This window comes from Aspergillus lucknowensis (genome assembly GCF_044049455.1).
Source record: "Aspergillus lucknowensis strain CBS 449.75 chromosome Unknown BJX67scaffold_74, whole genome shotgun sequence".
Classification (NCBI taxonomy): Eukaryota; Fungi; Ascomycota; class Eurotiomycetes; order Eurotiales; family Aspergillaceae; genus Aspergillus; species Aspergillus lucknowensis.
In genome coordinates this window covers 94,627-122,521 of record NW_027263618.1, presented here as the reverse complement: position 1 = coordinate 122,521, position 27,895 = coordinate 94,627, and the positions used below count along the sequence as shown (strand labels likewise).

Genomic DNA, 27,895 nt, shown 5'->3' with positions numbered 1-27,895 from the left:
GTTGTCGGAGAGATAAAACCTTCTGTCTGCGGTTCGAATACCTTCGACTCCATTTTTACTTCTCCTGTTCGTTCCGCCCCTCGGTACGGCTTCACTACCGCCGGCGCTATCTTCGGTCCCATTTACATCATTTCCTCCCTTGCAACTTCTGGATCTGACCTCAGAAGGATTTGCATTGTGACATATTTCTCGACGCATTCTTAATTTCGCCGGCCACACCCAGAATCTTGACGACAAGGGACGCCTCCCTTTCCACGCGACGTATTCGCTTGCATCCCTTGCGCCTTCGCCATCATCGCTTCCGCCCGCAAAGTCAACCCTGTCAAATCACCCTTCACGTCAATCGAGGTGGGAAATCCGATTGTTGATATTTTTATCTTGGTTTGGGTGGATGGTTGTTCGAATCACAGGAGGGACTCTCGAGATCTGATCTGTTGTCTGCAAGCTGTGGACTCTCTCCATACATTTTTTCTCTCCTCCCCTCCCAAGAACCCAGTTCTCGACCACAGCAGTTTCTCTCATCGCGATCGCATCGCCTGCAGGTTGCCTGGTTTCGGATCGCCACTTCTCACTCAGAGTTGCCCTCCTTTACTGTGCTGATTCGTGGCTTGTTTGGTCGACCCAGAGAAGCAGCCCGAGTTCCTTGTGTCCGAAAGTTTCGCGTTTCGACCGATATTATCTCCTACCCGCACGGACGCCACCACCCTCGGGCAACTCTGGTTCCAGTTGGGTGGCACCGATTTCTTTTCTTAATCCTCTACTCCTCTATATTTCCAAATTATATCCATATCCTCGATACGAAGTGGGTTGGTTGTTCGTCACTCTTACGTTACTCCAGAACGCCCTTTTAGTCCGACCACCTCCCAACCTACCAAGCCCATCCTCGGCTGACACTCAACGTACGAATTCTGTCGAGCTTGATTATCAACTGGACAGCTATTCTGCCATCCGGTGGAGAGCTCACGGCATCGCTCGTCTCATTATAACACACCGCATCGCTAGCGTTATGGGCTCCCTAGAAGCTGGGCATCGACCTAGGTATGTCAAGATCTCTCGCAGAGTGGTTTTGGCATAGCTTAAGCGCGCTGACTGGTATTGTCTCTAGGGAACATCTCCCGGCTATTGGGTTTCTAGGCTCAAGAGCCTCGGCCGCGTCTCCTGCGCCCCTTCTCAGTCCGACCACAATATACTCGAATCAACCTCCCCCGTATTCCTACTCGACAACTCCCACAAATGCAGGCCCCGGATATATTTCGCCTCCGGACTCACGGCGCGCCGAAGATGAGAAAGATAAACCCCGACAGTCGCTTCCATCTATCCATGAGGCGTTAGGAAATGATAACCCTCTGCCATATCCTCCACCTTCAACATCAGCCCCCCCGCAACAACAGCATAACGCGCCGCCTCCACACCACCTCTCCAACTTTGGCAGCCGTTCTGGGGAAGGACCGTCAGGTCCCCCCAACCCCTTCTCGAACGGGGCACCAGCAGGCTCTTTCCCGCGCGATCCTACACTAGCCCATCATTCTCAACTCCAAACGGAAGCATCACGATCAAGCCTAACGTCTTTGAATACGCAAGACTCGCGAAATGCCTCTCTTCACTCACTTAGTTCGGGCAAGTCACCCACACAAAGTACTAGCACCGGCATCACTTCGGTTCCCGGCTCGCAAACTGGGTCTGGATACGATTATAATGCTCCACCTTCAGCGGGTAGTGTCGCTTCACCAAACGGGTATGGCGTCTATTCACAGCCCTTCCCGTTTCAATCGCAAGCTCCTCCGGGAGCGCCCATCTACCCGACTGCATCTTACGAATCGCGGCCGCTTGTCGGCCCTCGCACAGACGATGTGAAGGGTGGCAATTCCGGGCATGCTTATGCTGGACACTCTCCGAGTGACTCTATGAAGCGCCATCTTGACGTTTACGATGTTGAGACATCACTCAACGAGGTACGTAATGGAATCTAACATTTGCCTCATCTCTCCTAACGCTGATAGGTGGCGGAGATGAGCACGCGGACTCTGGACTTCTCACGGCACTATGCAGCAAGGGCACATCAAACTCGCTCTGGGCCCGTAATTGGGTCTTTGCCGTCGGTGCAGGAAGTTGACGAGATGCTAAACATCCAACGGAGGAATCAAGACGCTTTGATGCGCCTCAGAAGCGCGGTCCTTAACCAAGAGCATGCCTTAGCCGAGCAAATGGCGCAAAGAAAGGCGTTTAAGCCAGGCGGAGTTCATGAGGATGACCGCATGGCGATGTACCAGGAAGAGTTCAAAGGCAGTGGCGGATTTGCCGGTTCAGACTCGAAGAAGCGGCGTGGTGTATGTTTTGAGACCCGAGTTCAGCTGTCTGTGACCACTAACATATTCGTGCAGAAAGCTGCTCCTCCCGGTCGTTGCCATAGCTGCAACCGTGCGGAAACACCTGAATGGCGCCGTGGCCCTGATGGCGCGCGAACCCTGTGCAACGCTTGCGGGCTGCACTACGCGAAATTGACTCGCAGGATGGGTGCCAACAAGGCCACAAATATAGGTTCCAACCTCAAGCCCAAGTCTGCACTTGATTCTGTGTCACCGAGGAGTCATTAACACGGTTAGCATTATATAATTACGAGGCGTTAAAAAGGGTTACTTGGGGATTAGAAAGTGCCGGGCGTTGTGTGGCTTTTGGAACTGTGGGTTGTCTACTCATGCTCGTCTGAGTTTTCTGTCATGGCGCTTTTCAGCCGGATTGCATCCGATGATTTTTTCGCTTAAGGATTGGACGAGATGCATTGGCTGTCAACATTATGTCTTGCTGTTTTATCTGGAATTGCTGCGTAATACCCCCTGATGTTGTGGGAAAGGCATCATTGAATAGACTTTTGTGTCTTGCTGGTTATTGTCCCGTGCTCCCTCCTCCCTCCTCTTCCGTCCTTCCGCAAAGGAGATGCCATTTTCGGTTCTCCGCTTTGATGTCGTATGTTCTGTTGACGTGAGCGCGTTTCTTTTGCTCGAGCCAGAAACACGCGCCAGATCGCCACGACATGAGGGACCATGGCCCATGGGCGGGCATGGTCCCCAGAATTCTCAGATCGAATTGTTCGGGACCCACACCTTGGGACCCTTTTATTTCGGCTTGGATCTCCAATGAGAATCCAGAGGTAGATGTGCGGCCATGTCTTGCTCCAATGGTTGTGGATCGATCGTCCCGAGCATGGTTGAAACGTACGAGGGTGTGTGTGTCACTTGATCCATGGGACACCTTCGTCCATTTTGGCGGAGGAGACGCCCGTCCCTGGATGTGAACTGAAATCCCATGGTTCGCTCGGTCCGCGGTTTTGTGGAACGGGGTGACTTCCACCTTTCAGGCCAAAGTCAATTCAGCGCGATCGTGGACTGTTGTGATTGGGTTGGAAGTTGTTGCCGAAGGGGGGGGTGGCTGAGCAGTTCGAGCTGCCTCGACTGGACAGACTACTGGCAACTCAATCTCATCTCATCGCATCTCATCTCATCGTGTCGCATCGCATTGCGTCGCCTTGCATCAACGTCTGGAACTGCAGAGTTTTTGGAAGATTCTCCCTTGCAACTGGACTGGAGGGCAGACCCAGGCAACGGATCTTGAGCTGGCCTTCCCAGGACTCTTCAGACAACCTCGACTTCCACCATCGTGGCTTCCTCCTCTCGAAGGGGTCAAAACAAAGCCTTTGAAAAATACCAACCCATGGTCGTCCAATCCTTGTAATTCACAGAAGACATGCACATGTGTCTGCTGTACCAACATCGATCCTCCGGGGTAATTTGGAGCCTTCAATCTCCGCGGGACTTTTTTTTCCACCTCATCGAGTCGTCAGTCGTCGCTTTGGCCGCCCATACTGCACGAGCGGAGCAAAAGATCGGCCGTAATACAATGGATCGCGATGGGCGATCGCTTCCGCTCCACACCCATGGTCCCTCTTTCCAGCCAACAGTCACCACTTCCCCGCACCGCACCCACTGTCGGCCAAGACATGAGCAAGTTCACTCCATCTCGAGGAAAGTTTGAGGGGGTGAAATTGGGAGCCCACAGCATTCGATTTTCACAAGCTTCAATGCCACAGCCTGTTCGATTTCATTTTACGGGAGATGAGGGATGATACAGGATCCACACGATCGGCCGACCCAATCTGTCGGGCTCAGCAGCGGTGAAGAAACGAAAAAAGTCAACTTGAACGATCCGGAAATTGGGAAGAAGAATGATTCTGCAAGTCAAGACTGGGGGCCATCAGCAGGACAAGAACAACCCGATCCGCCCGGCGTTCTTTCCCCAGGTTCTTTCTCCAGGTCCCTTCGCTGAGCCTCTGGACCAAACCACAGCCGCAATGGTAAATTGACGACCAGAAATCGTTTCTGACCGTCATCGGTCATTTCCTCCTCGTCGTAGTAGCAGGATCACGTGAAAACATGGACTCATACATCCAATCATATTGCTTCGTTTGCTTGAGAACGGAGCGTAAAGTTAAAGCGAGATTTGTGTATCGATACCATACCAAATCAGAAATACAAGAGAGTCGATCCGACCACGAGAATTGACCAAGACAGCCAGAGTCGTCAGAAACGTCTGTGCGGATGGTCACGGTCATGACCGTCGCCAACACAAGCCACTCCTCATCTCCTCGGTCCCTCAGTTTTGATCTCGCAACACAGGATAAGGTTCAACTTGCGAGAACAAATAAGCCAAAGCTGTAACCCGACACCCAAGATTGAGGCCCCTCCGTGCCGGACAAAATCATGACCAAAGGATTTCCTTCCTCCGATTTGTATCAAAATGGAATCCAAATTCCGCTGGATCGAATATCCGGCTCGCGCGACGCTGCCGCCGATTCGGATCTTGAAGTTCGGTTTTGAATTGTTCCATCGGGCGCGGTGGAAGAATTCCTGTATTTTGTGGGATGTGGAGTTGTCACTGACGGAACAAAAACTTTCGTTTTGTTGCCATTGGTGATGCTGGATCTTGAGAAGCCGAGTTGACAGGGATGACCCTTGTTGTGAGGCTGGCGCTGAGAAGCCGACTGTCCGACAAGGATGAAGGACGCGGGGATCCGCGATGCTTCCGCATGTTTCCTGTCCACCAGAGCCGAGTCGGAGCGAGGACAGATCCCGATCGGACTGAACGACCCAACAGCAAGAACTTGATCAGCCGCAACCTCACCCCAGTTCATCATGAAAGAACCATAAATCGGTTGAAACGGACGACCAGTTCAGATTCGAAGCACCGCGGCAGTGAAACATGGGTGCTGACTGGTTGCCGATTCTGTCCACATCCTCACCTGGCCTGGCTTCCTGTTGCTCCGTCAAACCCGCAACGATTATCAGCGCCTGGTGGGCTTGACTTCGGTTCGTGTTTCTGCTTCCCAGCCTTCCCAAGCTCAATCCTCGTAGCTGCGTCTTCGACCCCTGTTTTCCTTCCCTTCGCAACGGAAGATAAATGGAACCAAGATCCAATTCCTGAGGCCCCAACGAGGACATTCAGGCTTGAGTAGTAGGGAGACGGCTGCCTGCAAACGTCGGGATTTGGCGCTCGTCATCACAGTCCCCGAAACAGCTGTAATTTTCGAGCTTGTACCGAACTTGTAAGCACTAGGCACGTAGGTAAGATCTCGCTCTGCTCTGCATTCCGCGCGCTGCCGATCCACAAGATGAGCGACAGGAGAGAAACAATCCATCTTTGTGGAAGAGGTATGAATGGGGCTCGCCTTGCGGTGCAGGTTGCAAATGCATTCTCCCTGTGGTTGCCTCTGTAAGTGAGACAGACCTGCTTCGAACCGCGTCTGGCCCACTTTACTTTGCTTCCCGGCCAGGAGTGAATTTTGACCAGAAGAGGGATGAAAGTTCTTCAATCGGAAGAGTGCCACCGGACCCAGCCCTTGACACATGAACATGAGGGGCGGTCCGAAAGAGATTCAATTCTTGAGGATCCTCCGTTGGCCCCCAGGGATTGGGGCTTGAATAGGGGCCATTCGATGCCATGCATGGGTGCCTTATTTTCTTCTGTCCTCTGGGGTTTGGAAGGGCGGTTGCCGTCCAGTCTGAAGATGCAGGGAGAGAGCTCCAAGTTTGGAGAGGACCCTTCGCTTTCCTTCTTCTGCCGACATGCTCCTGTCTGCAAAGCGTTGGGTCCTCTGCAGGTTGGGCACCTTCAGGGCCAAGTTTGGTACTGCGGAGTTTTCCAGGGCTGCCAACCATTGCGTGAAATCTCTCTGCGGAGTTTATCAATCTTGTTCTGCCTGGAAAAAGCCCGAGCGATGGTGTCGATGGAGGCATCCAATCCAAACCTTATCTTGCTGACGGAATCAAATCGAAATAATTCCAGAAAACAATGGAAATATTCCCTTCTTCGGTCTTGCCAACAAGCTTCGAGATCTGGTCCTATCTCGAGCCATGTCCAGTTTTTCATCCGGTCGCCGACCATGGATGGCCACGGCTCCTGCCCTGGACGCTGCTTCATCACGATCCTGCTGGCGGATGCGATGAGAAGCCACGAGGAAACCTCCACGGATGCAGGATTCACAGGCCCAGTTCTCCCACGGTGACATCGCGAGCTTTCCCGGTTCCACTAAACCTGAATTTTCAAAGATTTCGAACAGGGAAGATCGTTGCTACTACAGTATCATCCTTCATGTCAATCTGAAGGTTTCATCTCACCGCTAGCCATGGGATCTTAATCTGGATTAGTGATGGGATTTCCGAGTCCCACATGGTTGTGATTGACTATCGGCGGTGGCACAGAGTGCAACAACCCGTTAGTTTGTGAGATTTGAATCAAACCAAATGTAGGTGACTGCAGGATCTGATGATTGCCTGACCTGGGATGCAAATGCAGATCGGCAAGTTCCTCCGTGGCTTCTTGGCAGTTTGAGGAGTGGATGTTCCAACGCCTCAGACAAGGAATATTTGAAATCATGCATCAGGTAACATCCAAATGCATGGATCAGCACTGGTCTCCACTCACCATCATGGGATGGAGTCCCGTTTAGTTGTATTGTTGCGGGAATATGGTCTTATTATGTGCTTTGCTTTTGTTTGTCTCGTCCTCGCGGAGTGAAGGTGGGAGCGCTAGGCCGTGTCTGCTTGGATTGTGTCTTGATGCTGCGAAATCTGAACCGGCGATGGGGTGAAAACTTTGCCAGGATGGAAACGTTGCGTGCTGCCAGCTGTGGTGACTTGGCTTTCTCAATACCGACCGAAATTTTTACGCCGTCACCCTTGCATATCGATGGTGTCGTGTGTGCCTTGTCCTTTGACAGAAGGCAAGTAGGCAGCGGTGTTGGTGTTATGACCGAAAGCGCCTCCTCTACAACCATTCGGTCGCTTAAACAGTTCATCTCGAAGCCCTGCGCGCTGTGCAAGGAAACCCTCTGGTCTCAAACGCGATCACAGTTGTCCTGGGATGCTAGTTGGCCCATATTCGGGGTCGAGGCTCGATCGAGACAGGGGCAGCAGACGCATTGTCGAGGGGATCGGGACGCTGTCGGTTCTCTGTCCGATCCGATCGCCTTTGGGTCGATCGTGCAGAGATCTACCCGGCATGCCGCTCGTCCGCCGTGACATATCTCAGAGAACATGACCTGTCCACCGACAACGTTGCGGCTGGAATGTAGGCGCGAACGACAGGAGCAGAGGATCGAGGCTGAGAATATCACATGCATCTGACCTGTCCAGTATTATTAGATCATCGCGCCAGGATGGGGAAGTGGACAGGGGATATGTCAAGCAATGACATATTCACTCACCAATCTGATGGAAGTCGAAGCCAGCCTGGACCAGGGTACAAACCCTTCAAGCGAACTGGAGGCATTCATCCTTAACTACTTGATCTCTCGGATGAATTACTATTCGGCTCATCATCGGCTCCTCTTGCTTCCACGGGGACTGTCACTTCGCGGAATTCCTCAGGCCTCTGGCCAGTTTTTCCTTATCGGGAAGGAGGCCGCAAAGCCGGCCCATAGACCCGTGATCATGTGCTATCACGTGGAAAGGAAGCTCCCCACTTCCGGGTCCTTGAGAGTGGTCCAAAGACTTTGGAGCTTTACATGTCACTCAATCATCCTATTCGCAACCGACAATATCATTTCCAGCTGGAGTCCTCATATTTGCTGAGTGTCCGAGTCAATTATTGTCGCCTTTATCACTCTGCTGATCCACTCGTGCTGTCGTTCGCCCAAATCTCTGGTCTTCACTCTCAGTAAGATTCCGAAAGCGTCATCGTGAGAGGCTGCGGCCGGAGAAGCCATGGCTCCCCCGTACATACCTCTCGCGGAGATTCCAACCGTCTCGTTACTCTATAAGCTTAAGCGCCTGATCCCTAGCCACCAGCCAGCAAACTCGCCATCGAAAACTCTCAATGATACGATATCTCTAGTTCGGAACGACATTACGAAGCTAGAAGGCGTCGACTGCATCGTTAACGCAGCCAACGAACGGCTTCTCGGGGGTGGCGGCGTTGATGGCGTTATACATCGGGCGGCTGGCCGCGGCCTGTTAGAGGAGTGCCGGGCCCTCAATGGCTGCGATACTGGCGATGCTAAGATTACATCCGCATACAATCTCCCCTGCAAACGAGTGATTCATGCTGTCGGACCTATATATTATTACGAGAAACGAATAACTGAAGATGGACCGGAGAAGCTGCTGCGCAGTTGCTACCGCCGCAGTCTCGAGCTAGCGATCGAGAATGACTTGAAGAGTATTGCCTTTGCGGCAATCAGTACCGGTGTCTATGGATACCCGAGTAAGGAAGCTGCGAGGGCCGCCCTAGATGAGACACGAAGATTCTTGGAGAGCAGCAACAACATCGGACGGCTGGAACGAGTGATCTTCTGCAACTTTGAGGCGAAGGACGAAAGAGCATACGAAGATTTGGTTCCGTAAGTCTTCTGGCTGATTTGTTGCCGTGTAGTACTGATTAGATGAGTATCTTCTTCCCTCCTGTCGACGAACCCCAAGCTACGGGCAACGAAGACTCTCACAAGGAATCGCCGTCTCCCGACGTTCTCGCAGCATCACTTCCCAACCCACCGACAGTGGAGCCCAAATTAGAAGGTCAACCGGAGAGCAAGAAGCTGAAGGTCAGCTCACCTGATGTGGGACGCGACGCTTCAACTCAAACCGCGTATGTCTCGGCAGTTTCCGAAGAGAAGAGCGAGGATGAGTGGGAAGAGGTTAATAAACCCGACACTGGTCGCACAGAGACGCTCGACGATGACCCGGTCGAGATTGGCCGACCCTCATCGGCTACCGATGTGCAGAGCGTACAGTCAAGCGGGATCATCGATGATATGGCGCACTCCCAGTCGACAGATGGATTTTTGGACAGGTCTGTTCCTTGATTGGCTTGCTCTCAAGCTCTATTCTTGAAATGACGTTGGCGTTGGTAGTTGGCTTGTGTCTGGGATCGAATAGTTTTGCGAGCGGTAAAGCCACTGGATGATGATGTTTTGTTTCTACCACGAATATATATACCCTTGCTACAGCCGCCAGGTCTCTCGAGCTCCATACGCTACCTCTAGAGCGATATAGCCACACAACCTTCCTCTAGTCATTCGCCTCCAAGATGGCCGGGAATTCAAGGGACTTTCCAGCTCAGAGAACCCCTACTCGCGCGTTAGTAGCTGGTTAACAGTCGCCCATCCTTTCAACATCCCCTGCTGACCTCTTATCAAAGTTCGGATCTTCCAAAGCAGTCTTTTGTTCTAAATCTCCGACCGCAGCCCGTCGACGGCCACTGGTTTCTCCACCCCCGAAGACAACTTATCGAAATAATCCTGTGGTGGGGATGCGCGGCCGGAGTCAATACCTGAGGTCGATGGAGTGGTGACCTGAGCAGGCGTGAAAATTGGGCTCCCTGATGAAAGAGGCGTGGATGTGGTCGGCGCTCTCTCCCAACGGGATCGAAGAAGGACTCCCTCTGGCTGAGCTGGGAACGAAGAAGACGTCGTCTTTCCGACTGCCTTGGGGGAACTTTCTCCACTGTCACATTCTGAGGATTGAGGCATGTTGTCAACGGCAGTCTTGACCAAGTCTGCAATAGATGCGCCGCCCATGATCTTCAGTGTGGGAACATCCACTTCGAGTTCCTTGAGGAACCACGCACGAAGATCAACTGCAACGAGAGAGTCGACACCTTGATCTACTAGGCCTACCGACTCATCCAACTTCTGCTCTTCAGTCATCCGCAGCAGGCGTTTGAAATGCATAACTAATGCGTCGCGGATGACGGTGTACTCTGCATCAGGTCCATTAGCGCTCTGGAGCTGCACTCGAACCCGCTCTCCAGCCTTTACTGTTTGTGCTTCAGAGCCAGATTCTTCTCGCAGGATGAAATGGTTGAACTTAACGTCGCGACGGTGTGCTTCCTTTACGTAGAGACCGGCTGGGACGTAGTCCACGCCCATGACAACCTGTGATTTGCCATCGGATAGTTGTCCCGGACGACCAGAAAGGATCGCTTCCGCCAAGAGGATATGGAGATCTTCCTCCCCAATATTGATATATCCGAGTGACTGGAAATAATCAAAGCTGAAGGTGTCCGAATGCGCCGCATAACCCACGCCCAGGACAGCGGGGATGTTCATCACAGATGCAGCAACACCACGCTTGCGCCTCTTCGTGACGAGGGAGGTCATGAACTCGTTAGCCGCGGAGTAGTTGCTCTGTCCACTCCAGCCAATTATAGAGGCGATACTGGAAGCGACAACGAAGAAGTCAAGCGAGGCGTCATCATAGAAAAGTTCGTCGAGCAGAAGTGTGCCGACGACCTTAGGCTTTGTCACCCTTTCGAACTGTTCGTGAGTCATGTTGGCGAAGAGCTCGTCATCAAGGATCATGGCACCGTTGATCACTCCAGCGATGGGAGGCAGTGAGGCGCTCATTGCAGCGTGGACCGAACTCAGAGACTCTGGGGAAGTAATATCCAGCGGGACAGCTTTTACAACCGCTCCATATCGGCTTATCATTTCGTCGACGAATTTTGGATGCACCTTTGGCGTACGACTCGTCAGTACAATGTACCGCGCTCCGTGAGAAATCATCCAGCCGGCCAAGGATTGGCCGAGTTCACCGGCCATGCCCACAAATAGATATGTCCTGTCACCGCGGAAAAGAGTCCCTGAGTCAATTGGTTGCACCTTTGCTGACACACAGTCTGTAGCTGCCCAGTCAACGACGGCAGGTGGTCCGCCAACTACTTTGTGGGTAGACACAGCATCAAGGGGGATGCACTTCACGGATAGGTTGGATTCAATAGTATCATCATAAGCTTGATGAAATTGCTGTGCCAGCTGATTCAAGGATTTTGGCGCAACGGTGCCATTAACCTCGTTGCTCAACAGTGCTCCCACGTCTATGCGAAGACAACCAGCCGGCAGGCACGGGAGGATCGCATCTCGAATCGTGTGGGAGGAGTCACGGGAGAAATCGACGAATAGAGTAGTGGACCGTGGGATAATGGACTGTATGACGTGCCGTGGAAAGCTTGGATGGAGGAAGATTGACGCGGAATCTTCCTCAGTTAGATTACGGGTCGTAAAGACGGTGTTCACATTTTTGAGCTGTGCCTTGCTCTGAACAGCAGCCTTTAACTGGCTGTCAGCCTCATTGATAAGTAGAGTGCCACCCTCTTGGGTGAAATTGAGGATCTGCGTGGCGACGAGGTTCGCCGCGAGGGAGAGAAGTGCCGACGATGCTGAGGCTACTCCCAATGGAATACAGCATTGAGTCGGCACCTTAACCGGGGAATCCGTGGAACTCGAAAGAGCCAGCACCGTCTCATGGGTGTCAATATTGACACCAACGCACAAGCGGAAAAAGCCAGTAGCCCCAATAGCAACACTCTGTAGCAGGGAGTACGTGATGCGTATCGTGCAATAATTGGTTGTCGGGACTGAAGTCTGCGCCAGAGGTGACACTAGACGTAGCTCGAGAGCGTTCGCCTTGCCGTGATTCATGCCGACCAGCTGGAGGGACTCCTTGGACGGACGAGCCTTTGCAAATATAGCTCGCCGATGGGAGTTATATCGATCGTTCTTCTCACAGTCCGGAAGCAATCGAGGAATGAGTTGTCTTCCGTTTCGAACGATCACCTCCGGCTCCAATGTCCATAGCAAAGATTCTGTTCCCCAGCAGGACAGCGCCAATTGGCAGAGGAGCGTTCCGGCTAACTCGGATACCGTGTTAGCATAGATGCCCTTTCGCATGGCCGGATCTAGGTCAAACATCTGGATATTCAACCTCGGGTTTTCAGTTTTGATTGTGCGAGCAATCCCTGTCATCATTGCGCTGTAAGGGTGATCCTCTTTTGCACCACATGTCACCCAGACCAGAACACCGGCACAGGCTGCACATACTTTAAAGGCGTCGAACTTGTCGGCCGTCAAGTTTTCCAAGTACGGGTGGTCCAGATCCGTGAGAGAGAGGACACTGACCCCTCCGCTTGTGGCAGCGGCGTGGGCTATATCGGACTTTGCGAAATCCTCCACCGTGAGGAAATGTTGTTTCTCCTGGAACCGCTTGCCTATAATGTCCGACATTTGTTGAGCGAGCGTATACACCGGCCACGTTGTACCTCCAATGATGACCAGGGCGTCAGTTCGGACACCGGGAGGGTGTGCCTCCACCGATAGAGGGTCACGAAGCAGGGTGACTCGGTCATCCACTGCCTGTGATACGAAGACGCTCATTGGCAGTGAGGTACTAATGTCCGGGGAGACGGTGTCAATTCCCCCAAATCCAGAGTTCTTCAGCACCATGTCCCATTGGGTTAGGGTGAGTAATGGTCCCCATGGACGACCTGTCTCCGCGCCAATCCACCACCCAGGTAGCGTGCCCACTGTCATACCACTGAATAACAGGTCAGTTGAGGTGAGCTCCGCGACTACAAGAAAGCCACCAGGTTTCAGCAGCCGCCGAACATTGCTTAGAGATGCCTCCATATCTGCGGAAACATGGAGCACATTTACCGCCACAACAACGTCATAGGAACCTTCATCAAAACCCTGGCCATCCGGCTGTTGTTCCATGTTGAAAGTCTTGAAGAGCATACGACCCGCATGGTCGGCGAATCGCTCTTCAGCCGCAATGAAGAAACCACTGGAGATGTCAGTGAAGGTATACGAGGAATACCGTCCGTCTAGGGCGTCCAACACAGCAGACGTTGTGGCTCCAGTGCCGGCACCGACTTCAAAAATATTCAGACCCGGGTAACGGTGAGAGATTTGATATAGTATGCGAGCGAGCCAGCGGCCAGTCGGACCCGAGCAAATGGCCCCCTCTTCGTAAAAGGCACGAAGAAGGCCGTCTTGATTCATATGCTCGAGCATGGAAGATCCTGCCTTGATGACGGAAAGTAAGTTGTCGCCAACAACTTGCACGAATCGAACATCCTTGCGGTCCTCGTAGCGCGCCAGAATCTTGCCGATGTCTTCCCTCGAGTCGCTGTTGCATGAAGCAGGGACTTTGGAGATTGCGCCCTGGGTGACCATATTGACCATTCGATCACACCAGGCGAGGTACTTTTGGAAGTGAGGGAGGAGTCTCGTCCGCTCCGCGGCCGGGATTGAGACCGAGGCGTTCCGTGCAAACCAGTAAGCAATACGGTCGACATCCTTGTATAGTTGCACTTCGTAGTTTGACAGGGCCTCCCTATTTCCCACCAACTGGCCGTCAGGGAACGCTGGCGCATACTCAAAGCGTGAGAACATGGGTACATCGGTCTTGGGATTTCCCGGGGAGAAAGGCACGAGAGTGGCCCCTTCAAACTGCACGAACGTGTTCGGACCATCGGCCGTCTGAAGGTAGATATCAGATACGACCTTAGCATCTTGCTTGGAACGGATGAAGGTTTCAAAGCGCATTTTACTCCGCTTGCCTCCTGCGCTTAGCGTGGTGAAGTAAGGGTTCACCGTAATAGCAGAGATTGACACGGGAACATGTAGCGACCACAGTTGCGTATCGCCTGGGTATGACCAGGCGGCAAAAACGGTCTGTAAAGCCGAATCAAGCATACCAGGGTGGAGAATGAGACCATCTTCCCATGTGCATCCGGACTGATCGAATAAATCACCAGTGCTGTATCCTGGCTTGCGGCGGATATTAAAGACTCCCTGGAACGGCGACGTGTAGTTGTATCCGACACGGGATAGATTCGAGTAAAAGCGATCCACTCCTACAGGAACCAGGTTGAAGGAGTCTTCCATCATCAGAGGGAGAGTGTTAGGCTCAGGCACAGCCAACTCTGCCCTGACGCGACCCCGAGCATTAAGGACCATGCTCCCGGAGCCATCGACCGAATAGCATACCCACTCGGCAGCAATGTGAACATCAGATGAATTGACGGACAAAATGCTGAAAATCGTCTCTACTGTCGATGAATCATCATCAAAGACGATCGCACGGGGAATATCTAGGTCTGTTAATTTCAACAGCCGCATGGATGAACCAGGCCTGCAGTCGAGAAGAACAGCGTTGATCGCTTCTACAGCCATGCTGACATATCCCATAGCTGGAAAAACAGTCTGGCCTTGTAATCGATGACCATTAAGCCATGGTACCTCACCTGGCTGAAGAATGTTGCGCCACTGGTACTCTCCTGGAGTTGTCGCTTCAGAGCAGGGAGAGCCGAGCACTGGGTTGGGGAGCTGATGGGCTTTTCGGCTCTTAAATTGGTTTCCCAAACGGCTATTATGCCAGTAATCACGTTGGTGGTCAAATGGATAGGGGGGTAGGTCTCTAAGGACAGCTTGGGGTTCGGTATTCCCCGACAGCAATTGTTCCACAGCCGTAAATCGCACGCTGTCAGAGCCCAGTTGAGCCCATACAAACCCCAGAGCATTACTGAGGCTATAACCATCATCTTGGCCACGAGAAAACAAGCCTGTGTAGGGTACACTGCTCTTTGCATCGATTGTGGCAGTGGCTGGGCCTTTTAGGGCTGGATGTGGTCCTACCTCAATGGCGAGATCGAAAGGACCGGCATCTTCCACGGCGCGTTCAAGTGCACCGGAAAATAACACTGCATTGCACATGTTGTCCACCCAGTATTGATTCGTTAGTCGACTTGATGTCATGGGTCGACCGTCGAATACACTTGAATACCATGTGGTAGTTACGTTCGCCGGCGGCTGGATGCTCTGAATATCACAGCTGTCCAGAGACGTAAGGTATGGTACAGCACAGGCTGACATGTGCATACTGTGGTACGCCGTATCAACCTTCAGCTTTCGCGCAAATATGCCCTGGGACTTGTAGAGTTGCTCTGCCTCATCAACAGCTTCTTCATCGCCACTCAGTGTCACGCTAGAAGGGGAGTTCACTGCTGCAAGTTGCAGACGGCCGGAAAAATGCTCGATGCAAAATGCCCTTGCTTCTTCCGACGAGGTACCAACTGCCATCATAGCACCTCGAGGAGCGTGGAGATTGGGGCTCGCAGCTAGTTTCGCGTGGACACCACGGAAGTAGGCAATGCGAATAGCATCGCGGTCTGAGATATGGCCTGCAGCATAGGCGGCACCGATTTCGCCTGAGGAATGGCCAACGACTGCCGCGAAGGTGATGCCTGCAGCTCGCAAGATGTCCACGAGGACAATCTGAACTGCCGAACACAGTGGCTGAGATAGGGCGGCCTCGTTTATGTGCGAGGCCTCTTTTCCCGCAAGTAGCTGATCACAAATACTCCAGGTTGGACGATCGACTGGATTTGGAAGGCTTTGGAGGGCTTCATCCAGTTGAGAAATTCGGCATTTGGCGAATGTTGAAGTCTCGATGAGTCGTGCGCCCATTCGCGGCCACTGGGCGCCCTGGCCGGTGAATATGCCAAGTATTTTGGCTGGTCGAGATAGCTGGGCATGTCGAGTACTGAAGCCAGCGCCTTCGATCTTTTCAAGTTCTTCGATCGCTTGCTGGACGGTGGGCGCGGGAACGAACTTACGATAGGCGAGAGTAGACCGCCGGCTTTGTAGCGTGTACGCCAGATCTCGCAGATCAGTCTCTGGGCTAGCACGGAGATAAGAGAGGTGTTGCGAGATCATTTCTCGGAGGGACGATTCAGATGACGCAGAGAATATTAGTGGAGTGAAAAGGACACCGGACTGTGCGGAGGCAGCCTTCTTTGTCGAGGGGATATACTCCTCCAGGATACAATGGGCGTTGGTACCCCCGAAACCAAAACTACAGCAGTCAATTATCAGAATCGTCCAGCCATTATAGCGTATAACCAGCATAAAGGGTCCATAAGAAGGGATGAGAGCTCATACCTATTCACACTCGCTCTGCGGACTTGATCCTCAGCTACGTCCCACGGAATGGCAGTAGTCGGAATTTCCAAATTGTCGAAGAATGGCGTCACCTTGGAGCTCAAGTTCTGGAAATGCAGGTTTGGCGGCATCAATTTCTTCTGTAGCGCCATTGATGTGCCAATGAGACTGGCCAGTCCTGCGGTCCCTTCTGTGTGGCCGATTACAGTCTTGATAGAGCCGACACGCAACTTCGGTGCCTTTTGTGCCGCAAGCGACCCGGAAGGAAACAAAGAGCTCGCTATAGCTTCAGCCTCTTGTGGGTCGCCTGCTTGCGTTCCGGTACCATGGGCGTGGAAGAATTGTGGACGGTCCTGGAAGTTGTGTACAGGGTCCAGTCCAGCTCGAGCATAACATTCTCGGATCAAAGCAGCCTGGGCAAGGTTACTGGGCATTGTCAGGCCAGCGGTGCGGCCATCCTGATTGACTGCAGTCTCACGTATGATGCACTCAATTGGATCGTTATCCGCGAGTGCCTGCGAGAGCGTTTTGATGATTACAGCGGCCACACCTTCGCCGCGGGCATATCCATCCGCTGCAGCATCCCACATTGCACAACGTCCATTGGGTGAGAGCATGCCGAGATTGCTTTCAGAGATATACATTGCTGGAGAAATGTTAGCGGTGCTATGCTGGAGCTTGTTCATAAAGACAATGGCCTACCAGGGCTCAGTATCAAGTTCGTCCCTGCGGCTACCGCCACTTTTGACTTTCCATTCCGGAGCATCTGAACCGCTAGGTCCAATGCTACTAGGCTGCTCGAGCAGGCTGTGTCAACTGTCATACTTGGACCATGCCAACCGAAGAAATATGAGAGACGGTTGGCCATAATCCCACGCTCCAGTCCCGTAGCAGTGTATCTGGGCAAGGTCTCCCAGTCTCGTGTGAGCATCGTGCTCCAATCATCAGACATCATGCCCACATATACCGCGGTATCGGAACCCCGTAGCTTCTCCATGGGTTGTCCAGCAGCACAAAGACTATCGTACACAACCTCCATCAGCAGGCGTTGCTGAGGGTCCATGGCGTCTACTTCGCTTGGCTGGATGTTGAAGAACCCAGCATCGAACTGGCAGACATTGGTTCTATCCGAGTCCTCAAGCCAGTAGGACTTCGTTGCGTTGGTGGTTCCGTGGTGTGTGCCAACAGTGTGGTAGAAAAGGTCGAGGTCGAATCGGGAAGGAGGAGGATTCTTCGACAGGTCGTGTGGCTCTCGGATCAGTGACCACAGCTTGGACGGCGTGTCCGACCCTCCAGGGAAGCGACATCCAGATCCAATAACTGCAATGGGTTCCACCATAATTGCGGAGCTGAGGTGAAAGGTCTTTTGTGGGAAGAATTATTCAGGTTCAGGTTGGTACAGGCGGGGAGCGACTTGGTTGCAAGGGCGAGTTGGTGGGTTTCTAGCTCTATAGCCTCAAGAATGCGTGTGAATGAAACTGTGAGCTGCCCGTGCGTTTGGACATTAGTATATATGCCGAAAGCAATGTTGTCTGGCAGGTAGCGTCATCTGACGATGCGAGCCTTGAAGCGCTGGTACTACAGAGTAACGGCCATTCGGAGAGACATAGCAACTATAACAAAACAGATTCGAATGTGCCGAACAGGATGCAGTCAGAGAATGCGGACTGTGGCTGACGTTCGGCAAGTGGTCTGTTTCGACTCAACGAGACGCTTAACAGCGATAAGCCAGTGTGCTTCGGCGGAAGTATGTTTGCCAAATGAAGGCAAGCTCTGACAAGGATCGGATTATCGGAGCTTCATCCATATTCGGGGTAATCTGGTATGAGTTCCATCGGCACAAGTAACTTCTCTAGAGCCACCGGAGCCAGTGCTGAGAATTGCCCCCCCCCGGCCAAATACGACAGGTAGGAATGGGAAAACAGTGTATCCATTGACCAAAATGACCATTATGTTACCAAAAGTCGTCAAGGCATTGGTGGCGGGTACAGTTTGGTATTATGACCTTCTATCTCCTGTTGGTCGTAGAGAAGCCCTGGCAGCTCATTTACAATGCAAGCCACCGAGACATCGTGTTCGGGATCCGGAAAGCCAAGCGTCATCCGTGGTGCATCCCTCCAGGATTATCCCAGCTCGTGACCATCCATTCATTTAGAGGGGAAGTATATTGGACATTGTAGCTCATATTTTGATTTTCCAGGACCGGAGGAAACAGACTCCCCAGAACTTCCGGCATGATAAACGGGTCAACTGATACTGGTCAGTTTCAGGTTTGTCACGCGTGTTTGACTCACGGTTATGAAAACTCATATTGTCCGTTACAGGGTTATCTGGCCCCGAACCATACCCACCGCCGGATTCAGGCATAGTCAAGCTATTCCCCACATCTGCGTTGAGGTTGGGATAGCTTCCCTCGCCTCCACCCATCCTCGAGAGAACAAGGCCGACAGTGTCTGCAGCTCGCTTTGCTTCTTTCGAACTGGAGCTCCTACGCATCCAGATAGCTCTTGCACGTTGAAGCGCTCGTCTGATTTCGTCTTCCCTCTCCATAGTTCGTCCATTATGCAGAACGGAGCATAAAGTAATTGCTGCCGTAAGAAACTGATGGTTCATTATGGAGGTGACTCGCCACCGCATCTCGTGTAGTTGACCTCCAGGGCAAGTTTCCTCGTCAAGCACATTTTGAAGTTCGAGAGTGTCCATCGACGCATTAATGCATGCTTGCCGCGAGTAATTAAAGCCGCCGTCCTCGCCGGGCGAGGACGGCATACTTAAGAATCGCTGATGTAGCGTAATCTGGCCCTTGTAGAACATATGTCTGATAAACAAACGAGCGATGACAGCCTGTGGCGAATCAGTCACACTCGCCGCCATTGGCTTCCACTTCAGTGGTGCTGGGATGCTAGCGGCAGCATCATGCAGGATCTTATCCACCTGTTTGACCTCTTCATAGCTGCAAGGCTTGACCCTGCTTGTGAGATCTGCAATGATACCGAGGGCCTTCAACATCCGTCTGCGAGCGATAATTCCCAGAGCTGTTGTAAGTTCGGTTTCTGGTCGTGAAGGTGGCAGCTCCTTAGTGTCTTCATCAAAATCGGCATCATTCAAATTCCTTGGCTCGGCAGTATCACACTTCCAATCTGAGATCATCCGCGGCATCCCCATTTGATTCGAAATCATAATATCACTCAAAAGCACAGTTGCCCACACCCGCCGCCGCATCTCGCCCTGAAAGGGTGAGATTCCGGGAAAATGGCTAGGATCACGGTGATAGCCCATACGCATCGCAAGGTTGACTTCTATGGCGAGGAGGTACCACATATCTTTGTTTGCATCCGTACAGACGCAGAATTCGGCATAGATATAATTGATGACGGTCTCCAGTACATACGGACCCGGTTTTGTATATTCACCCATAATCAAGCATTGAACCGTCTTTTCGCGGTAAAGGTCAATCTGAAGGGATTGTAGCTCTGTGTCCGGATTACCAGGCTGGTTCGACGCCAAACAAGCTAGACATATCATGCTAAAAAGTAATCCGACCCATATTATGGGAACAGACGAGGGGTCCGCCCAGAAGGCTTCGTACTACGGCCTATCAGTAGTGAATCATCAACGCGTAGGATAAAAGGATCGGATTATAGTACTTGCCTCGCGCAGGAAAACAGGGCCATGGACGGCGGCTTGATGGCACCGGAGCATATGAGCCGTCAAAATAACATATTAGACATCGTCGAAGAAACTTACCAGCCGAGACGAGATCCAAGTAGTTAAAGTAGCGCGACATATACCGATCGACTGCGTATCTTGGAGGGAGCGCGGACAAAATATCATCTCGCGATGCTGAGCGGCAACGTCCATACAACAGGAATGCACCATCCTGCCCGGGCGCACTTGAATCACTGCTAAGGTTCTCGGGATCGTCCTCCGCGATAGAATCTGAACTCTCTGCTAGACGGAGTTGTTCTTCCCGGTCCACATGGTCTTTCAGATCGGCTATACCGTCCAGAATCGCAACCCAGTGGTCCCCGCCGACATAGCGGAGCTCTGACGCACTGATTTTAAGACTTCCACACTCTGAACGCTCGTCTCTCGGAGTGTCCTCTGGCACTGTATCTGTCGGCGTGGGCACCAGGTGTGGCACTGCTAGGTCGGTGTTGGCATGCACGTTAGCGACCCCCGCCGACTTGGACATGACAGACATCACAAGGCGTTCGAGTTGGACGAGACGATCATGCGTGTTCGATGGAGCTGTCGGGGCTGCCCTTGATGGACCGGCGACAGTGAAACTGTTCTCTGGGTATGTACAAGTCTGACCGCGGACGGCACATAGGGAGCATGGCCTTTTGCGATCACATCGTGATCTACAACGGTTTTAGTGCCACGTGCAAAGTGTTGTGGAGTGCTTACTTTCGACGCCTGCACGGATGACACGACAGCTGGGGCTTTTCCCTGCGCCGACCAGGGTTGTGAAGCGGCTGCAATGGCGTTGCAGTATCACTATTCTGTGCCGAGTGAGAGGGATCCATGGGGTCGAGAAGTCGCTGCGACAATTTGGAGGGGATATGGATTCATGTCTGGATGATTCGTTGAGGAGAAATAATGGAGATGGTGTACCTGCAGGTGAGATGGGGTGGCCTATTCCGGTTTAGCGCCCATGGCGCACGATTTTTCTCCTTTTGGCAAACGCGGAAGCTTCCCGACATCCAACCTTTGGGCAAAGTCAGTATATTTTTTTTTTGCACGGAGGATTTCTCCCCTCTCTGAGGGCGCTGACAGCGAAACAAGGCTTGCGTGGCCCACTCGGTGAGCTCAGAGATCTCCTTGCGATCGTCCGATCCGACCTCCGGTCCTCTCTTCCGTATGTGTTGGCGAAGCGAACAGCGGAGAAGATTCCTCCTCCGCCACATCTCCGACCCTCCTGTCGGACGGGTGGCAGTTGTCGCCTCATGTCCTATCTCCGGCGACTTTCATGTATTAAACGCATCGAGAGCCTTCTGTCGAAGTATGGACAACCTGTTTGGCGCCTTTCGTATTCATCCAAAGTTCTTTCGGCTTATCCCGCGTGCGACAACACCAGTATGACACCAAAGGAACAGGAAATTGGCAACATGGACGGAAGTGCTCTTCCGGAGACCAAGGTTGTTGACTGGGATCGGGAAGACGATCCTATCCACCCCCGCAACTGGCCGGCGTCCAAGAGGTGGGCGCATGTCATCATTATCTCCATCCTGGCTCTCATCACGTAAGCTATTGTTGATGTGGCTGCGCATGAACTTCTAGTAATACCTCCAGGAATATGGCCCCCACCATGTGTGCTCCAGGAATCCAGGAGATCGAGGCGGACTTGAACATCACCTCCAATGTTGCCAGTACCCTCGCTGTCACACTGTATGTCCTGGGTGTCGCAATTGGTCCCATGTTCACGTCACCCCTTGGTGAGATATACGGACGGGTGCCCGTATACCATGCCGCGAATGTCATATTTGTGGCCTTTATCATTGGCAGTGCGCTGAGCCAGAACCTAGCGCAGTTTCTCATCTTCCGGTTCTTCTCTGGCTGCGCTGGTGGTACCCCGATGGCTCTTGGCGGAGGAACGATTGCAGACATTACGACCATCCAGAAACGGGCAGTAGCGATGGCATTGTTTAGTATGGGACCGTTGGCAGGCCCAGTAAGCCACTGATCCTGCGCCCCTCGAACTCCGTGCCAAGCATTGACTAAGATGTTTTTTTTCAGGTTCTCGGCCCTGTCATTGGAGGCTTTGTCACGGCAGGGCCTGGTTGGCGTTGGACGTTCTGGTTGCTTGCTCTCCTGGGAGGAGCTGCTGGCGCCACGGCACTGGTCGTTATGCGCGAAACACACCCCAAAATCATTCTGGAGCGCAAAGCTGTCCGTCTGCGTGCTACGACTGGCAACCAGGATTTACGTTCTAAACTCGCGAGCAGTCCACTCTCACCAAGACAGGTCCTCGTTCAGGTTCTCATCCGACCAGCAATGCTCCTATTCCAATCGCCGATCTTGTTTGTCATATCTCTCTACGTGGCATTGGTGTTTGGAGTAATGTACCTCCTTTTTACAACCTTTCCAAGCGTCTTCGAGGACCAATACGGATTCGGCACTTCCATATCCGGACTCGTCTACCTTGGCCTGGGCGTTGCATTAGTCGCGAGCATGCTACTCTTCAACCTTCTGAATGGGCGCGTGCAAGCTGCACGAATGCAAGCTGATGGGGTGCAGCAGGCTCGACCAGAATATCGACTGCTCCTCATGATTTGGTTCAGTCCTTCTGTCGGGTTTGGCTTGATCATATACGGCTGGACGGCACACTACAAGGTTCATTGGATCGTGCCCATCATTGGCACAGTCTTCATGGGGTTGGGGGCCTTTTTCGTAATTGTAGGTTTCGGCACCTCCGCACATCAATGGGACTGATGCTGATAAGCTGATTGTTGAGATGCCCTCCCAACTGTACCTCGTCGACGTCTTTGGGTCCCAGGCAGCTGCTTCCGCTCTGGGAGCCAATAACCTGCTGCGTTACATTTCGAGTACTTTTTTGCCACTCGCGGGGCCCGCCATGTACAGGAAGCTGAATTACGGTTGGGGGAATACTTTGCTCGGGCTCCTTGCACTTGCATTCGTCCCAGGTCCCCTTTTGTTCTATCGGTACGGCGAGCGCCTCCGCACAAAGTCCTTGGGGAAGCGGCGCGAGCCAACTTGAAAATATTGTCCGCATGATAATCCTGGGCAGAGCTTCAATGTGCGCCTTGCCCTCGTCAAGGATGGGCCATGCATGAACCGTGCGAATTGATTGCGCAAGATCGTCGCGGCGGGATTCATCCACCGATAAGCGCTAGTAGGTACTGTCAGATGAAGGCTCCCCGGACCGTGCTTTGGAATCCGACGGACCTGCGCCGCTGGATTTGGCCGTTCACCACGTTTTTATAGATATCCGTCACGCCATAGTCCGGTCGGGACCTGATATTCTCCTATTTTCCACGGCCCCTCGGAGAGGTAAGACGACCGATCCCTTCGAATCTAGAACACCACGAGTCGGTGATTTTATCGAAGCCATTTCCTGTGCACGAAGCATCATGGAGAACACTCGTCGGTCCAATGAAAACCTCATAGGACTGCGTGCATCGTGTGATCGCTGCCGGTCTCAGAAGCTGCGATGCGTTCCGCTGTCAAAGACCAACCCCACGGGTCCCTGCCAGCGATGTTCCAAGTCAAAGGAGCCAACGCCATGTGTGTTCAGTCGGCGGCTTCGTACCGGTCGCCAGAAGAAGGCAGCAGACCACCAACAACACGACACGCCCCACAAGCGCAAGACAACTTTCGCACAGTCGCTACCAGGAATGAGCACGTTCGCACTCTCGACCTCGGTGTCTCGCGAGAGCTCTGTTGTTCCCGATACGCCGGTGAATTCTGGCACTCCGAGGCCGAGCACGCGGCCGAAAGAAAATAATAATAATACAGCGTCTGCTGGCAGTACGCAAGACAAATCAATCACGGCTGCTGGTGTGTGGGACCACGACAGCTTCTTCGACTCGGCCCTGGTGTTTCCCTCACCACCGTGCCCCGCTGATGAGCTCTGCACTGATATGGAGTCCTTCCTCGGCGTCGTGAACCTGCTCCCAACGCCACCGGACACAGTGAACACCAGTGGGGGAGGGGACGTCTCCGTCATAGAACCAGCTGAGAGTCCAGGCGGACCCCTGTGCGACTTCGCTAACATGCTACCGATTATGTCTCGCTATGAAAGCCAGCTGCACGAATATGGCGGGGAATTGGACAACTATCCGATCGGAGATGCGCTCTTTCTCTCCCAGCGCTTCCATGCGGTCCTCTCCAGCCAGTGCCAAACCCCACTCCCGAGTGCACGCATTCAAATGGACATCCCGACAAAGCTCCTTACACTCTCGTGCTACATGACCCTGACACGCATATACTCACTCATATTCGGATTCATGCAACGATATCTGGCCAATTTGTCCAATACACACGCCATTTACGACCATACGGGATTCGCGGGCGGCCTCATGGAAGACATCCACTCATACCGAGGCTTAAGGCTGAGTCAATTGCAACATACGTGTCTTTGTGGTGGGTGTGAAGCGGCAACGCGGACAAAGAAGGCAGTGTCGATGTTGCTTGATGCACTAGGAAGCGTGGAAGCGGCGCTGGGTCTGCCGCCCGATGGGAGAGTGATCGCCGAGGCGTCTAAAGATGGATTTATGGTCCCCGATAGAAGTAGACGAGATAGAACGCTGTTACTTGATGAGGGACTGGTAACGGGGCTCATCAACGGGCGCCTGCACAAGACTGTGAGGGAGCAGGTGCGAGAGCTGCGAGCGAGCATCGAGGAAGTCGAGGACTTGCTGAACGGGATTTTATGAACGGATCGATAGACTTGATATGTGTGATATTAGATAGTCATGAAGCTGAGTGTCTGTAATGCGTCTCCTTGGAGTGATGTAAGTACAGGTATTGGATGTATACAATGATGTATAACCGCAACTCAGACAACACAAGCCACAACGCACAACTCCGACACGGCTGGCATTCGAGCAATGTTTCCCCTGAATCTCTCCGGCATAGCTCCGGCATGAAGTCTAGCACCGGTGTCGGACTTCGGCACTGTCAGCTCGTTTAGGCCTTGTCCCGATGGGCTTTTACGCTTCGGAGTAAAAGCACAGGGTAAGTAGCCGGTGTCTTGTCGGGGTCTAAGCTGATTCGAGTACGCATAGCTCCTAGCCTTTCGAACGATTTGACAACGATTCCAAGGAGATTCGGTCATCATCATACCAGTGTCTCCAACCCCCAGTTTGGGGGGTGGGAGGGTTGGCATTCTGATATATAGAAGCCGACACATCCACCCGTTCCATCACACCAGCCACTCCAGTCCACAGGTCAGGAAGACGATGGCTCCCCCCAAATCAGCTATAATAGTATGTCTCCCGTCCAGACAGATACCCAATGTATTTGTTTAGTAACCAAACCCCCCATCTCCGCAAGATCGGCGGCTCCGTCTCCGGCCTCCTCCAAGGCCTGCAACTCAAGCGCCAAGGCTGTGACGTGACCGTGCTCGAGCAGGACCCCTCGAAGGACAGACACAGCCATGAATCCGGTGTCTCGATCGGGCCGAGCGTCATGGCCTTGCTGTCCAAATACGACGCCACGGGTCGGCCCCCCGCCATACCCACGCGTTTCCTCAGTGCCGCGTGGCGCAAGCGCCTCCGCGTGTTCAATACGGTGTGGGACCACAACATGAGTAACTGGGGGTGTCTGTATCTCATCCTGCGTGCGAACTTTGATGGGCTTGTGTCCAAGGCGGTGCCGCACCCGCCGCTGCCGAAGCCGGAGGATGGGAAGGTGGAGTATATGCCCGGGAAGCGGGCGACGGGGTTGCACTATGATCGAGAGAAGGGTGTCGTGGAGGTACGGTATGTCGATGTGGATGTGGCCAGTGGAAAGGAGGGAGGAGGAGGAGGAGGAGGCAGCGTCAGCGCGGAAATGGTGATTGCCGCGGATGGCGTGCACTCGACTGTCCGGAAGATCCTGCAGGTGCCAACGCGCGAGGACTACGCGGGGTATATTGCGTGGCGGGGGACCGTTCCTGAGCGGCTGCTGTCCCGGGAGACGGTGGATTATTTCACGAACAGGTTGAACTTTACGCTGTTGAAGGGGACGTACTTCATCAGGTTCGGCCCCGTCCGTCACCTTTTCCCCTACCCGACTCAAATTGCTGATTGCTAACGTGCTAACTTGTCCAGCTATATCATTCCAACCGAGAGCGGCAACGTCGAGCCCGGAAAGCGTCTCATCAACTGGGTCTGGTACTACGTTGTCCCGACGGGGTCTCCCGAGATGAAAGCTATCTTCACAGACATCAACGGCAAGCAGCATAAGAACACCGTGCCGCAGGGCCTAGTCAACCCCGCCATCTGGGCGAAGCAGCTTGAGCGCTATCTACCACAGACAACGTCGCCCCTGGCCGAGGTCGTCAGCCTGACGCCTCAGCCGTTCGTCACGAAGGTCGGCGAGGTCGAGACGACGGCTGCGACCTTCTTTGATGGTCGTCTCGTCCTCGTCGGGGATGCCTTTACGGGGTTCAGGTCGCATCTGGGGAAGGCGTCTGAGCAAGCGGCGAGGCATTGCCTGCAGATGGATAGGGTCTGGAGAGGCGAAATCACACAGGAGCAGAGGGATCGTGAAGCGGTTCTGTATGCCAAAAGGCTTCTGTTGCTGAATCGGATGATTGGGCTGACCGGGCTTGGGTATTTGTGGGCGGTTTGCAAGACGGGAGTGGCTTATATTTGGTTGATGTTGAAATATAAGCTAGGTGGATTGTGAATCTATCGGTGCTGGTTGAATTTGTGAAAGATCTAAGCTTTCCAAGAGAATCTATAGGGCTTCTATACGAATATTATAGAAACAACTCCATCATCTTGTTGGGCTGGACTATAAGATATCGGGAGAGAATCCGCGAGTGGAAATAGAAAGGGAGTAACACGCGAAGGAGGTGCTCTCCATTCGGCGGGTTACAATTCCCAATCGGGTAATCGGAGGGATGAAGCCCCATGGAGAGAATATTTCGGAGTCGGAGGCTGCGCGGCCACAATAGTCAAAACCAGGACATACCCGTATGTGAGATAAATACGGCTGCCAGCTTTTCCTCTGCCTTGATTCGGATAATTCCCATCGTCCAACCTCCCACTTCGGCCATCCATCCTCCCAACGAAGCCCAAGTGCTCTCGCTCTCCCGCAATGACACCCCTCCCACAAGTCGGACCCCTGGTCTCAACATACCTCTTCAGCGCCACCGTCAATCTCGGCGGCGCTCTCGCCCCCATCCCACAGCTCGGGGGCGGTACGCGCGTGGTCGAACCCATCACCGGAGGCAAAATCTACGGCCCAGCATTCAACGCCACGATCGAGGGTGGTCTCGCCGCGCCGATTCTCCTCAACGACAACGAGACAACGTGGCAGATCCCCCGGGCATATGCATACGGGCATGCCAGCGACGGGTCGCCTTTCTATCTCGAGGAAGACGGCATTGGATCATCTGCGACCCAGAATTCGCGGGTCATTATTCAGGTTGGGGGGAAGTATGCGGATCTCCAGAACATGTTTGTGCTTGGGCAGCCGAGTGTCAATGCAGAGAGGACTGAAGTTACGGTCGAATGCTGGAGCGTACCGTTGCCGCAGTAAAAGGAGGGAATCTATAGACGTGTGCTGAGAGATATGTCCATCTTGCTGTTTCCGCAGAAGAGACTGTGATACCATAGGGCACGAGATTGCAAATAATTGGTATGTTTGTCATTGGATGCCTGTATTTATACCTGCATGCTTTGTATCTAGAGTCATCCTGTGGGTACGGCGCACCCTCAGACCACTGCGACCACTGCGACCACTGCGACCACTGCAACCACTTCTCGCACGTCTCATCAAATGCTTCGCGTTCAGCCTCCCGAACTGAAATTGAGTCCTGACTCTCAGCAAATTCAAGGGCCAGCTGGCCCCATGCTCGAGTGCCTGGCCATGTGGAGGGAGCATCACCGTGTCTCTACGCGGGGGGTTGTTCAACTGGAAGGACGCCGTTGTTCCATCCCACGGCGGCTT

At 53.1% G+C, this 27,895-nt stretch overlaps 10 protein-coding genes across 10 annotated transcripts; 8 read left to right on the top strand and 2 right to left on the bottom strand.

The window, feature by feature from the left end:
* Positions 1–765: 765 nt before the first annotated feature.
* On the top strand, positions 766–2,949 carry nsdD (GATA-type sexual development transcription factor NsdD). The gene is made up of 3 exons (XM_071027214.1): positions 766–1,952; positions 2,001–2,327; positions 2,382–2,949. Exons 1-3 carry the CDS (start codon positions 1,041–1,043, stop codon positions 2,592–2,594), a joined length of 1,452 nt encoding a protein of 483 aa, XP_070881057.1. The 5' UTR covers positions 766–1,040; the 3' UTR covers positions 2,595–2,949.
* Positions 2,950–4,692: 1,743 nt separating this feature from the next.
* On the top strand, positions 4,693–5,677 carry BJX67DRAFT_314807 (uncharacterized protein). The gene has a single exon (XM_071027212.1). It carries the CDS (start codon positions 5,000–5,002, stop codon positions 5,504–5,506), a length of 507 nt encoding a protein of 168 aa, XP_070881056.1. The 5' UTR covers positions 4,693–4,999; the 3' UTR covers positions 5,507–5,677.
* On the top strand, positions 5,678–6,833 carry BJX67DRAFT_314796 (uncharacterized protein). Its single transcript, XM_071027211.1, has one exon. The coding sequence runs from the start codon at positions 5,849–5,851 to the stop codon at positions 6,554–6,556; it is 708 nt and encodes a 235-aa protein (XP_070881055.1). The 5' UTR covers positions 5,678–5,848; the 3' UTR covers positions 6,557–6,833.
* A 1,080-nt stretch (positions 6,834–7,913) lies between these two features.
* BJX67DRAFT_314823 (macro domain-containing protein) lies at positions 7,914–9,534 on the top strand. The gene is made up of 2 exons (XM_071027213.1): positions 7,914–8,890; positions 8,938–9,534. The coding sequence occupies exons 1-2, from the start codon at positions 8,256–8,258 to the stop codon at positions 9,350–9,352; spliced, it is 1,050 nt and encodes a 349-aa protein (XP_070881054.1). The 5' UTR covers positions 7,914–8,255; the 3' UTR covers positions 9,353–9,534.
* A 181-nt stretch (positions 9,535–9,715) lies between these two features.
* BJX67DRAFT_386006 (uncharacterized protein) lies at positions 9,716–17,609 on the bottom strand (the record flags this gene model as incomplete). The annotated part of the gene is made up of 3 exons (XM_071033976.1): positions 9,716–16,184; positions 16,271–16,916; positions 16,973–17,609. 3 exons carry the CDS (start codon positions 17,607–17,609, stop codon positions 9,716–9,718), a joined length of 7,752 nt encoding a protein of 2,583 aa, XP_070881053.1.
* Positions 17,610–18,319: 710 nt separating this feature from the next.
* Positions 18,320–20,960, bottom strand: BJX67DRAFT_314776 (putative transcription factor). Its single transcript, XM_071027210.1, has 5 exons — positions 20,681–20,960; positions 20,018–20,634; positions 19,922–19,953; positions 18,571–19,858; positions 18,320–18,520 (listed from the first exon to the last, which is right to left on the bottom strand). Exons 1-5 carry the CDS (start codon positions 20,797–20,799, stop codon positions 18,369–18,371), a joined length of 2,208 nt encoding a protein of 735 aa, XP_070881052.1. The 5' UTR covers positions 20,800–20,960; the 3' UTR covers positions 18,320–18,368.
* Positions 20,961–21,351: 391 nt separating this feature from the next.
* Positions 21,352–22,991, top strand: BJX67DRAFT_375569 (MFS transporter; the record flags this gene model as incomplete). Its single annotated transcript, XM_071031715.1, has 4 exons — positions 21,352–21,515; positions 21,566–21,944; positions 22,010–22,669; positions 22,728–22,991. 4 exons carry the CDS (start codon positions 21,352–21,354, stop codon positions 22,989–22,991), a joined length of 1,467 nt encoding a protein of 488 aa, XP_070881051.1.
* BJX67DRAFT_314732 (Zn(II)2Cys6 transcription factor domain-containing protein) lies at positions 22,575–24,688 on the top strand. The gene is made up of 3 exons (XM_071027209.1): positions 22,575–22,669; positions 22,728–23,126; positions 23,219–24,688. Exons 2-3 carry the CDS (start codon positions 23,060–23,062, stop codon positions 24,667–24,669), a joined length of 1,518 nt encoding a protein of 505 aa, XP_070881050.1. The 5' UTR covers positions 22,575–22,669; positions 22,728–23,059; the 3' UTR covers positions 24,670–24,688.
* Positions 24,689–25,194: 506 nt separating this feature from the next.
* Positions 25,195–26,709, top strand: BJX67DRAFT_391587 (uncharacterized protein; the record flags this gene model as incomplete). Its single annotated transcript, XM_071034814.1, has 3 exons — positions 25,195–25,221; positions 25,364–25,974; positions 26,047–26,709. The coding sequence occupies 3 exons, from the start codon at positions 25,195–25,197 to the stop codon at positions 26,624–26,626; spliced, it is 1,218 nt and encodes a 405-aa protein (XP_070881049.1). The 3' UTR covers positions 26,627–26,709.
* A 245-nt stretch (positions 26,710–26,954) lies between these two features.
* Positions 26,955–27,566, top strand: BJX67DRAFT_391585 (uncharacterized protein). Its single transcript, XM_071034813.1, has one exon. The coding sequence runs from the start codon at positions 27,041–27,043 to the stop codon at positions 27,482–27,484; it is 444 nt and encodes a 147-aa protein (XP_070881048.1). The 5' UTR covers positions 26,955–27,040; the 3' UTR covers positions 27,485–27,566.
* Positions 27,567–27,895: the final 329 nt, after the last annotated feature.

Coding starts and splice junctions, on each gene's coding strand:
- BJX67DRAFT_314732 (XM_071027209.1), top strand. CDS start 23,060: ATGCATGAACCGTGCGAATTGATTGCGCAAGATCGTCGCGGCGGGATT. Junction 23,127..23,218: donor TCATCCACCGATAAGCGCTA/GTAGGTACTGTC, acceptor ACGTTTTTATAG/ATATCCGTCACGCCATAGTC.
- BJX67DRAFT_314796 (XM_071027211.1), top strand. CDS start 5,849: ATGAAAGTTCTTCAATCGGAAGAGTGCCACCGGACCCAGCCCTTGACA.
- BJX67DRAFT_391585 (XM_071034813.1), top strand. CDS start 27,041: ATGACACCCCTCCCACAAGTCGGACCCCTGGTCTCAACATACCTCTTC.
- nsdD (XM_071027214.1), top strand. CDS start 1,041: ATGTCAAGATCTCTCGCAGAGTGGTTTTGGCATAGCTTAAGCGCGCTG. Junction 1,953..2,000: donor TTGAGACATCACTCAACGAG/GTACGTAATGGA, acceptor TAACGCTGATAG/GTGGCGGAGATGAGCACGCG. Junction 2,328..2,381: donor ACTCGAAGAAGCGGCGTGGT/GTATGTTTTGAG, acceptor ATATTCGTGCAG/AAAGCTGCTCCTCCCGGTCG.
- BJX67DRAFT_314807 (XM_071027212.1), top strand. CDS start 5,000: ATGACCCTTGTTGTGAGGCTGGCGCTGAGAAGCCGACTGTCCGACAAG.
- BJX67DRAFT_314776 (XM_071027210.1), bottom strand. CDS start 20,799: ATGGATCCCTCTCACTCGGCACAGAATAGTGATACTGCAACGCCATTG. Junction 20,635..20,680: donor CATCCGTGCAGGCGTCGAAA/GTAAGCACTCCA, acceptor AAACCGTTGTAG/ATCACGATGTGATCGCAAAA. Junction 19,859..19,921: donor GCCCTGTTTTCCTGCGCGAG/GCAAGTACTATA, acceptor GATAGGCCGTAG/TACGAAGCCTTCTGGGCGGA.
- BJX67DRAFT_314823 (XM_071027213.1), top strand. CDS start 8,256: ATGGCTCCCCCGTACATACCTCTCGCGGAGATTCCAACCGTCTCGTTA. Junction 8,891..8,937: donor GCATACGAAGATTTGGTTCC/GTAAGTCTTCTG, acceptor TGATTAGATGAG/TATCTTCTTCCCTCCTGTCG.